Below are 12,246 nucleotides of genomic sequence, written 5' to 3' on the forward strand. Positions count from 1 at the left end.
CCCAACCCAACTCTCTTTATTTTTGTTTGTCTGTGCCCCACGCAAGGAGTTCCTTAAAAGCAAAATTTTATGAGTTGTGGCATGCTGCCAGTTGGTTCACTTGGGGGATATCACAGCCTTTTTAACAAATGACTAGTCATTTCCTGGACTTATGCTCTGGTCCCTGTCTCAAAAATTTCTGTCCTCCAAAGGGGTATTGATCATTTGCTGTGGTTTTTGTTGATTTCAGGACCTTGAATAGGTTTGAACTGCAGTAAAATCTGTGGGAACCTTGGAACTTTTAGTTGTGGGTGTTATGCATGCCCGAGAGTCTCTTCTGTGACACTTTTTGGTGTCTAGAATTCTAGAAACTGAGCGTGTCGTAGTAGGTTTGGAATTCTCAGCTTACCTTAAGTGAACTTGGACACTGTGACTCAACATTTATTTTCCCCTTTAAGTTGCTAAAAGTCTTCCTAAGGAGGATCTTTGTCACGCTCCAAATCTACCAGACCTTCAGAGAGCTCAATTCTGTAAAACCAGTGAATACTGGAAATTACTTTTTTTTTTTTTCCCCCAAAGGAATGTAAAAGTTAGATGTGCAGTGTGGTTAAACCTTTCTGAGAAGTGCTTTAGAACTTACTAAAATTATATGAGTAACGTTTTCTGTTGAGTTTTGGCTAGACATTTGGTGCCATTTTATGTGCCTCAGGGTTTGGGCACCCAGTGGGACTGATAAATATGACACATCCTACAAGAGACCCACTTCTGTTCTGGGCTGATAAAAGGCAGGGATTGGCAGGGTTTAGGTAACTGAATCTCATCTGTAGTTTCTGGGGTTTTTTTCCTCTGAGAGGGGAAGAAAACTTGGGTTTTAAAGGGAATTTAAACTCCCGTTCAACACAGTAGCCCCCATTTTGCATTTGCATGTTTAACATGGTGCCTCAGTGATATCAGATTTAATGCCAGAGTGGTGGAGTGGAATGAGATCTGTAGGATTTGTATGTGAATGTGAGTTCAGCTAAACTCTAATTCAGGTATGCTGAAGCTTTATGCCTCTTGCTTTTTGTAGGAGGTACTGGAGAAGGACCAACTGGAACTGTTTAAAAAAAATGCAAAGAGGTGAAGGCGACACAGTAATTTGGAACCCATTAGGTTAATCCATTTTTAATTTTTATATCCTTGTCTTAATGAAAAGAACTGGCACATATCAACTTACAGGAAATAGCCTAATAAAACCAAAACCTTATTAGGCCCCTTTGATAAACAGTGCATTCCAGCCCACCACCAGTCATATGTTTTTGCGTACTTGGAAATTGAGCTTTGTGCCACTTTAACAATATCAAGAGAATGCTCATGTTTCAAAGTAATAAAAAAGAAATAAAAATCTGCTTTGCCCGTGTTCATCACTGAGAGTGGGTGGATCATTGTCCCTTTTCCACAGGCAGGCTCCATACTTAGCAAAAGGAGGAGGACCACTGGAGAGCTTCCACTTAACATCAAGTGCAGGAGATATTTTTATTTATAGGGATTCCTGCACTGCTGATTGCTGTCCTGCATTCCCCCCTTCATGGCAGTCTTTTGAGAGGAACTTGCAGTGAGGTTGCTGCTTTGGCTGCTTCTGCTTCTTATTTTTCAGCTATAGGAAAAGCTGAGGTATCTAAATCTGGCCTCAGATGCTCTTGGGGAGAGTGTTTGATAAGAAAAGTAAAATCTGGGAGGAGGAAAATTAAATTCTTCCACTTCAAAAGCCACAGGAAGCTGCCATAAAATTAGAATTTGCCAAATCATCCGAATTGATGGTGGAAGCTTTTATGGTCTGCAGAAGCAATAATCTCTAGGGTAACTTAAAATATTTTGCTAGTCTTTTGTCTTTTCATCTGATATTTGTAACAAAATCTCTTAATTTTGGAAAGTTTTTACTGAACGTTGAAATGAAAATAATGAAGGCTTGGTCTTTCCAGTCTTCTCTGAAGATTCCTGTGTTAAGTATTGCAGCAGCTGTTTTTAAATTCATTTTGGTTTTCGCTTGCTTGTTCATCCCTTGCCCCCACCCTGGTGGAGTCCTTCAGTCAGCAGTTTGACCAGAGATTGAACATGACAGTTGCCAAATTTGCACTGTTCTGCACAAAATCATATTTGTATTTACAGCATCACAGTGCAGGCAAGGAGGGCTGGAAGTGCAGACCTCACAGGGCTGTGTCTCTCTCAGGCCTGCAGCCTGGCTTTGGGCTGCAGCAGAAATCTCAGGTTTGGAGAAGAGTTTTTTGGTAAATGGGCCGAACTCTTGGCATGTGGGTTGGGAAAGTGCTGTAAAGTTCTACTGGCTGTTTATAGATCATTTTCTTCTGAGCAGTGCTGACATCTTCACTCCAGTGTCTGAGGGGAAATGCAGGACCATAAAATCACAGGAGGCTTGACTTTTATTATTGGACAAGCAGCAAATTAGGCTACTTAAAACCAGGCTTCATTGTTGGGCACCCTTTTTTATTTGTTGTTCCTTCCCAAAGGTTTCTTGGTCTGCTTTAGCCATTTTCAGCATGATTTTGGCAACATCAGCACGATAGCTGATCCTAGCTGGCAATTAAAATTTCATCAAAGTGCAACTCTGGCGTTGCCCGAGTTCTGCCAGTCTGTCTGTAAGTGTTGGTTCTAACCCCAGAATAATTTAAAGACACAAAGGTGCTCCACTGCCACTGCTGGGGCAGTAGAGAGTTGGGAAGACTCAGGTCTGTGCTCATAGATGGGTGAAAATACGGGTGGAAGCTCCCTTTCCTGGGAAGGGTTCACCATTCCAAAAATGTACATCAGGCTTTGCGCTGACTCCGCTCTGTCCCACCCCAAAACCAAGTTCTGGCTGACTTCCTGCCGCAGAGTATTTTCTTTGCTGCTTGGGATTATATGGCACTTTTCAATTAGACATTCACCATTTTAGGTTTTTTTTTATGTTGCATAGGAAGTTTAATTTTTCCCATTTGTTGGCATTTTTCTAACAACTAACTACAGTGTTTCTAAACTGGCAGTTTGATGCCAAACAGGAAAAGACAACGTGGTGGTGCGAGGTTTTTTTATGCAGTTTTTTTTAATATTAATGGGAAATGTTAATTAGTTGAAGAAAAAATATTTTGTCTATCTTTTGACATTGGCTATTGCTCTGTATTTTCTTTCTAAAGAAGACCATTTGGAAGTGGTTTCCAGTGGTGAAGTTGTTTGTAGGTGGTTCTCTAAATATTGTAAGTTGCAAGATAGTGTCTCCTAGCAGTCTTTCCTCATTTCTTAGGCAAGGAAGGGAATCTCAGAGTGATTCTACCTGGCACAACATTTGTTTGTTTATTTTTTCCTTGGAGGGGGGGATATTTATACTGCATTCAGTTCATTGTAGCAGTTATTACTCCACGTATTTCTGGACATGCTGCAGCTTTCAGACTGTGCTCAGGAATCACTTTAGTTTCGGGTTCTTTTCTTTCCCTGACGTTACTCCTGATGGAACATGCTGTTAATGAGCCCTGAACCATCACTCCCCAATCTGGAAGCAGTTTCTGGTAGCACGAGTGCCATGTTCCACCCAAGCCTCCATTCATCTTCTGCTTGGTGCCATGAGAGGCAGAGTGAGGGAGCTTTGTGTTTCACATCCACATCCCTATTCCAGTTCTGGAAAGAGATTCATTTTTTCCCTGGAAATCTACATGGAGGGAGCTGATAATTCTTTCTCTTGTGGTTGTGTGTGGGGAAGGCCAGGAGAGTCAGGCAGGAGAGAGCCTCTAGAAAGAGAACTTGTTCTTAATTGGCATTCTGGGGCTGTGCTGGATTGGCAGAAGTACTGCATTGTAGTATGGTGAGCAGGGCTGTTTTACAGGGGGACCGAATCGCTGGTTTTCAGAGTCAGAAGTCATGGCTGCTCATCTTAATACCAGTAAATTCTCCCTCAGAATTACCACCAGCTTTAAGCCGAGTTAATTACGTGATGGGAACCAGTGCAGGACACTGAGATTATTAGACAGCACTTTACTTATTTATTTATTTAAAGTTGCTTTATGAGAGCTCCTCTGTGTCTCCTCAGCACAACCAGGAATCCTTTCCAAGGCATTCTGCTGGAAAGAATCAGTAGCAACAAAACTGTTCAGCTTTTTTAAGAGTTAGCCCTGGTAACTGCCAGGTCGACCTCAGAGATTTTTGTAGGAACCAGCTGAGTGATGATCACAGAGTTTTGCAGGAGGAGTTGATACAAGGAGAGCAAATCAGTTGTGTGAGAAGCTCAAAAACTTCGTTCATGTAGTAAATATGTGGCTATAGGCATTTGTAGGATATTTAACGATTGGCTTTCATTTAACTTTAATTGTATGGGGAAAAACAAATGAGGATCACACTGAAAAATGCCTGCCAGTGATGCTCTGACTTAATATATCTTCATGAAACACTTAATGAATCGGTTCACAAAATGAACCTGACCAAATGTTATATTTTGTTACACTAAAGGATCTATCAGAATTGAGAGGAGTTGTAATGAGTTAATGTAGGATAAAGTGCTTGTGTGAAGTTTTACTTTTTTACTTTTTACCTAACCATCCAAATCCATGAAAAAAGAAATAAATGAGACAATGAATTTCTAACCCATTCTTTATGTATTTCTTCAGTCTTGGTGTAGAAAAATGCTATTTTCTCCTCCAGTTTCCAGATTAGTATGTAGTAGTAGGACATACAATGACAAAATGTACTACTGCCTCTCCCCATCATTTTTGTCTAGAGACCAAGACTGCATCTTTGAAGTTCTGCATTAATTGTTTCCTCTCTATTGAGGTGTGCAACTCTCTCTTGAAGTCACAGGGGAAAATGAGTGTCCTAGAAGCTTTTATCAGGGAGAGGGAAATGTTTTTTGTCAGGTTACTACTTGAAAGGAAATATGTTTTTTGCATTTTAGATACTGTTAAAGAACAGCACACATCTGAACCAGAAGCCTCCTGTAGCCAGTGTGAAAGCCTCCCTTGCAAGGATTTCTAAAAGTTAGTGGTTCCAGTCTGAAGGAGATGAGGAAGGTGGAATGAAGGAGAGGAGGTGAAAAATTGTTCTTAACTTGATAGATTTGATCCTGATGATGTCAAGATGCCCCATGGCCGAGGTACCTGCCTGTCATGGGGAACTCTGAATATTTAATGTCCTGTTGTGATGCCTGTGAGGGCAAGCTGGACCTGCTGGGCAGGTCTAGAGAGGGGAAACTGCCACCTGGCCGTGGATCCATTGCCTGGTAATGTTTTGCAGATGAAACTGGTGAGTTTGGTCTGAAGTCATCAATTTCAGAGTGGCTGCAATCATGCTTTCAAGAAGCTCGTTCTTAAAGAATAAATATGTCACTTAAGTTTACTCCTGAGTGATTTGCCTCAGCCACTTCTTGCCAAGTGATTTACCTCAGGAGCCACACTTCCTTCAGCACCATGCAGTGCAGGTGCACAGCAAACAGATCTGTCTCATCCCGGGAGATCTAGAATCTGTGGGAATTTCTACTAATAAAAATGAGAAGTGCACTTTTTCCTTTTGAGTTTTTATTACTGTTTCCTTTTTACAGATGCAAACCTTGCTGCAGAATAGCCTGCCTAGGGCCCTGTGCATTCAATGAAGGACTGACTGGTTTTTCTTTGTGTACGTGACTGAGGACTTGATTCAGAGCTAAGGAATATGTAGCGCTGGATTATGTTCTTTCTGTCAGATTAGTAAAGATATTTTGTTTATTGATGTAGATAAAACAATGCTACTGTTTTCTTTGAAAGGGGAGTATAACTGCAGGGGGAAACATTTTTCCCACAGAGATGGCAGGGCAGCTCATTCATGGCAGTATAGCAGTGCATATATATCCATACAAAACACAAATATGTGTGCACACAAATGTAGAAAACATGTATATTTATGGTTCTTTATGACACAGTCTTATTTATAATCCTGTACACCCGTGTCTCCTTCTGTACATCCTAATTAACAGTAAAAATAATGCCTTCAGAGAGCCCTTTTTTTAATGTGGTGTCCAAAATTAAACAGCAGTTAAAAGGAGAATGATGAAATAATACAAATATCTTAGCTGATATTCTCCTTCAGTTTTTTTGCTTCCCATTCTTCTGTTTACTTGGAGCACCAATGCTCAGGCTATCTGATTCTGTGGGCAGTGACAACCCTTTGGGTTAACAAATAGAAATTGAAGCTGCTCAGACTGCTACAGTGGCCACCTCTAATAGATCTGTCATTGTCAGGTGTTAAAATTTCCTAGCATATGGTGAGATTTATTTCATTTCTCAATATCATTAATTTCCATACTGAAGGGGGGAAAAAAAAATAAAGGGGGTGTGGGGGCTGGTGAACACACCCAACAAGAGTAAGCCCAGACTGCAGATAATAAATATTACAGTGTTGCCAGGTTGAGTATTAATACTTCATTAGTTTATATATAGAGAGGTTTTTTGGGGTTTTTTTTTGTACAGTATTTTGTATAAATTCACCTGTTCTGCTTCATGTTGATAAAGAAATGGTTACTTAGGGAAGTGTGTGATCTAGCACTTGGAGACTGTATGGCCAAGATGAGGAAGAGAATTTATTTTTGTGCTTGTATGAAATAAATAAGTAAATGCCAAAAGAAGAAAATCCTTTAATTTGGACGTATGTATTTATTTTAAATACCTGTTGTGTCTAAAAATAGGTATAAACCCACTGAGATCTGATTGACTGGAAAATGCCTGTCAGACTGTTCACAAATAAAATCTTCCTTCTTACAGTGAAAATTATTGCATGGCACAAAAAAAAGAGGTAACAGCAAGATTAGCAATCAGTTGATGGCCCTCTTTAAAAGTAGGCCTGTCTGAACTTGTAACGTTGTAAACAATTACTTTTGTATCTAATGTGTTACACATGACATTTAGAGAACGGTACTGCAAGACAATCTGAGAACAAATTAGATCAGAAGGAAGAAGGAACTGCAGGAAGGACTTTAATCAGCTTTCATTATTTATTCCTGTATTCTGAGAAAATTATAGATGCCAAATCAAATAAGGCCTTTAATCAAATAATGATTCAAGTATTCAGATCTCACCAGTGCAGTTAGATGCATTGACCCAAATTTCAGGCATCCAAGGGGAAAACGCTATGGTTTGTGCAGCTGATAGAAGAGTTCTGTTCCCACCCCCTGCTGCAATTAATTTAGCCAGTGATCCATTGTTTGTTTTTTGTCACTTTTCTGTTTTTCAGAAGTTCCCGTCTCTGCTGTTCATAGTGTTTTAAGCTAAACAAGACGATCCTTTTCATTTGTCTTGTCATTTTCTTCTGTGCAGCTTCACTGCCAGGCCACCTGAACAAATCAACGGCTCACAGGGTCCTCAGATAAACGCGGCTCTGGGTGTGGGTAACTGAGGTTAACTGGGCAGAGGCAAACAAAACTCACTCCTCTTCGTTGTGTCTTCTTTTGTAGTTAATCTGCTGGATTCAAAAACAATTCAAGGGGAGCTGGGCTGGATCTCCTACCCGTCACATGGGGTGAGTTCACTAGAGTGTGAAATGGAAAAGTGCTGCTACAGACCAATGTGCTATTTAACCATTGTTTCCTCTTCAGAGGACACCGTGCAGTAATGCTGGGTCTTTGGAGCTGCAAAAATAGTCTGCTCTGAATGTGCAAAATATGGCTTACGTAGCTGTGGGGCCTTCTCTTTAGAACATGCATCCCACTGCAGGTAAACCCCAGGAAGGCCTCGCTCCTCATGGAGAAAAATGAAAGCAAGAGGTGCACTGAACAACAGCAGCAAAAAGTTCTCTTTAGGTACTGCTCCTTCTTCTGTCATAAAGTGTATTTCTAAAAGAGATCATGGCTCTGCTTCATGGTATTAGTTGCTAATTTGTTCAGATGGAAGTAGCGGAAGGTGAAAAATGTGTGGACATAAGTGGCTGATGTAAGTACTTGTTTGTAAATTTGTGCTGAATTGTTGCTGAACTGTTCAAATTATGAGGTAAAATATTACTAAAGAAATGTCCAAATAATGTTCTAGTGGTGGTTGCTGGTTTTTTTGTTTACCATGTATCCAGAGCTAATGAAACGAGGCATTGTATTGGAAGATTTAGAAGTGCAGTCCTGAAGCATCTGTACTTTCCAGTTTGCTAACTCCATCATTTGTACGCAGTTTCTGCCAGCAGCCTCTTTTAAAAAAATTTTTTTAAAACATTATATTGATGACTAAATAGTGTGTATCTGTCTAGTGCTGCTGGTATGTGTTCACTCCCCACCTTCATGTCCCTGTGGAACGTGGGTGTGTGTAGGAACATCCCATGGCTCTCCTTCTGCATTACATCGTGCAGATATGCAGGGTGACTCTTGCATTCTTGCATTCTGTTTCCTCAGACACAAAAAAAACCCACCTGGTAAACTGAAACCCCTGTGTCCAGAGCTGCCCTTGCTCTCAGAGAAGGCTGGGCCATCAAGTCTTTGCTTAAAGAAGGCACCTGTGAGACTTTCTTTTGCTGTTCTTTCTTTTTTTTTGTACCTTTGGGCAAGCTGTTAATTCACCTTTATCACTTTTACAGAATCAGTGGTAACAGTGCCTTTGCATCTCTGCCTCATGGGATTCCTTTCCTAATGTTTAAGTTGTGCCTTCTTGATATTAAGCATGATGCAGGTGTTTAGCAGTATTTAAGGATGAAGGTTTGGTTTATTTTTTGAGTTTATGCATGGATTTCTCTCCGTGTCTCTGGATAAAATTGTTCCATTCTCATGGGGAAGAAGTGGGAAGAGGGTTCATGTTTCCTCCCAGTGGCTTTTTCTGCTGACTTTTCCCAACAAGAAACGTCTCTAAACAGGATGTCCAAGAGGGAACTCTCCAGCAATTTCTGGCTCATCAGGGTTGGTTTTTTTTTGTTTTCACTTGCCTTTTTTTTTTTTTTTTTTTTTTGTGAAGCCTTTCTCTCCCAGCTCCCGCTGCTCCTCTGCTTTGCTCTTCTGCTCTGTTCAGCTCCTTGCAGCTGTGCAGATCTGCTGCTCTGATCCCTGCAGCTGTGTCTCCCCTGCCTTGGATGCCTAAAGCAGTTGGTAGGGGATGATGCAGGGTATCATGGGGGCTATAAGTAAAACAGATGTGCTGTATTACCCCACCTAAAAGGGCCCCCAGATCTGTCAAAGCCGATTTTATTGGCTTCTGCAAGTTTTTGTCAGGTAAATCCAGCCCAACTTGTTGTTTGCGTGTGTTTGTACATGGTGTTCCTATTTGCTGCCATATCCACGGATATCGAAGCCAAAGTAAATCATGGAATTTCACTGATGTTCTTACAAGTTAATGAAATTCTTAGTTAAAAATCGCATGGCAGTAAATTAATGTAGATCATATGCTGTGACTGTTTTTGGAAGAGAACTGAAGCTCTAAACTGTAGTCTTCACAATACCCTGAAATTTTAAGCTTGCATATTGAAATATAAATGTAAAGTGTAGAAATAGCCATGTTTATCCTATCCCAATTGGCATTTTGCTGTAAGATGGTGACAACTTGAACATCGTGTGAGAGGCGCCTTCTTCTTACAGCCCTTTTATTTATAGTCAATTAATTAAACCTGGTAAATATGTCTGTGTCTGTCTCTGAGCTAACTAAAATATGAACTTAAACTTCAGTGGAAAAACATTATAATAAAGATGTCACATCATATTGAAAGATTGCTAATAGCAGAGCTGTGATTTACAAGGTAAAGCTGATAGAGCTGCTCTGGAGGCTGTGACTCACAAATGAGAATATTGGTGTTGTGCCAGTTCCTCTCAAGCGTGCAGCAGTGTTCACATAAAATGTCATTACACCAAAGCTGGTGACTTAGAGAGTTTTTAAAAATAATTTAACTGAAGTGTTTAACAAACCTCTTACTAGGTTAATAATTTTATCCTGTTAATACATGATACTGATTGATTTCTGGCAAAATGACCCAAATCGATTGGCTCTTGTTTCCAGCATTCGAGCATTCTTTATTCCAAGTTGCCCTCGACTTGGGCATATATAATAATAGCTTTCCAGCAATTCCTGAATATTCATGTTATGGTTTGTAGCTCATTTGTATTCAGGAGTTTGTGTGATCCACATGAGCACACTGTGATGGCAGTGGTTTAGACTCTGGTGAGTAATATCACCCTGGAAGAATGGGATCTCTCCTTGAACCATCCCGCACAGCCACAGCCTTGGCTCTAGGAACACTGATCTGGTCAAGCTCATTAAAGCCCCGTCAGCCCAAAGCGTTGGCCCCTCCAGAAAGCAAGGCACCAGAATTTAAAAAATATAATAGCAGGTTTTGCTGATGCTTGAGCATGATTGGCAGCAGCCACAAGGCCTCTATCCTGTGCCACCATCCCCAGCACCTGCCCAGGCAACCTTTTTGTGTTGCCAATCAGTCAAACAGCAGCACCATTTCTATAGGTTTCATTAAAGGGGAAAGAAAGAAGAGCTACTTAGTCTGTGCAGAGTATATTATTGATATGCTGATTAAGCATAATGCAAATGATCATTAACCGTAATTCACATAAATTACAGCAGCACAGATGTGGGGGTTGGGATAAAGCAAGTCACTTTAATAATATACAATAGAAATGTGATGGATAATTCACACAGGACAAAAGGAGTACAGTCTACAACCTGCTCTGCATATTCATGGAGGGAATTGTATTGGTTTCAGCATCATTTTTTAGGGGGAAAGATGTCTGACTCCTGCTCCATGGTTTTTTTTGGGAAATTTGAAAAAATAAATATATTCGTGACATAATCTCAATCCATCATTCTGCACTCACCCAGCTTGTGACTCAATCTTTACATGTTTATCCGTCAAACTTATGGACTTGAAATTTTGGGCACAGTTTTTTCATGTAGTCAGTAGAAAAGTAACAGAGAAATCACTCTTATCTTGTTTTGCTTGTAGCTAGAGAAGGGAATGCTGTGGCATTTTTTTACTGTCATGTAAGAGATAATTGTTGAAAAAGAAAGCAAACCAAGTCAGGAAAAACAAACCACAGCAGAAACAGCCCTAACAAAAAAAATACCTAACCGCAATGTGTTCTGTACACGACTAAAGTTAGTAAAATGCAGGCAAAATTTAAAAGACTGATTGGAAAATAAAGATCCTATCTTTGATCTCAACAGCTTCCTAAATCCCTGAGTTTCTTCACAAATATTGGATTTCTTTGAGAGCTGGCCATAGTCAGCACCTAAACTTTGGGCATGTAGTTTGAAATCTGGTGTGAATAACTTGGCGTTTTCTTGGTGGTAACTTTGGTGGTGATTTGAACAAATCAAGCTCATCATTTCAGTAATGGAAACTGGTTCATGAGTATTAGAGGAAAGAAGGATAGCATTCCCTGCTCCTGTAATAGTTGGTGGTGTGTTGGGCAGGCTAGAGCCTGCCTGACTGAGATTAATGAGAGTTTTTCCATCAACCAAAAATTGGGTTAGAATCAAAAAAAAATCCAAATGAAAGTGAGGAAAATGCCTCCTTTCTTATATTTCAAAAGCCTGAAAGTAGTTTGTCACATTAGCCTGCATTGCTGCCTACCCAGGCTGCTGGCAGCCTCTTTGGCTTCATTTGTTCTGCTTTCAATAGTTGGCTAATGTGTGGCACTGTAAAAACTTTTGGGTCTTCTCTTTTTGTGGGATATCATGGACAGAATGACTGCAGAAGAGCCTGACTTTTATAAGCAGTCCCTTGTGACTAGGTGAAGGTGGAGGAGAATTTGTGCAGAGTGACATCTGGGCTCTGATCAAGGTGCACTCAAATAAATGGCGCTCAAGAATCAGTTTCTCAGGCCACTGTGACTGGAAAGTTTCTCTGTTATGCAGAAGATGTTTTGCAGATTAATAAGTATTTCCACAAGGTTTGTTTTCCTGCAGCTTTGTGTCTTGATGTTAATTGCATCCTGTGCTGTGGAAGGTTTGGGTTTGGTTTTTTTCAGTAGGTCCTCAGTGCTAGTGGATTTCCTTGTGTCTACTTCAGCCTTCCCTCTCAGCTGCGCACATGAACTTTCCCTTCCTTGCACAAGTCTCATATTTTCACACCACTGCAGAATCTCAGGGCAGCTGAGCTGTCAAAAAACCTTGAAACTGGCCAACAAAAATACAAAAATTTATCAGACGCCTCATTTTAGTTTTCTTTTGATGCTGATTGATGTCTTAGCCTGTGTTCGTTTTTTGTCTGACACCAAACTTGACAACTTCTGCTGTATATAAAGTGGGCAGTGTTGCTGAAATCACTAAGTGGTTGTGAAAAGGAGTTTCAAAGTGAGTCCAGTGA

The 12,246-nt window shown here is 40.4% G+C and overlaps 1 protein-coding gene across 3 annotated transcripts in view; it reads left to right on the forward strand.

The window, feature by feature from the left end:
- The window catches only part of EPHA3 (EPH receptor A3), a 186,040-nt gene that overhangs the window by 12,715 nt on the left and 161,079 nt on the right, over positions 1 to 12,246 (forward strand). For all 3 annotated transcript variants that reach the window (XM_048293609.1, XM_048293607.1, XM_048293608.1), the window contains exon 2: positions 7,421 to 7,485. In XM_048293609.1, the coding sequence (XP_048149566.1) occupies positions 7,421 to 7,485 (65 nt within the window). The remainder of the gene's footprint in view (positions 1 to 7,420; positions 7,486 to 12,246) is intronic.

This window comes from Corvus hawaiiensis, chromosome 2, assembly GCF_020740725.1.
Source record: "Corvus hawaiiensis isolate bCorHaw1 chromosome 2, bCorHaw1.pri.cur, whole genome shotgun sequence".
Classification (NCBI taxonomy): Eukaryota; Metazoa; Chordata; class Aves; order Passeriformes; family Corvidae; genus Corvus; species Corvus hawaiiensis.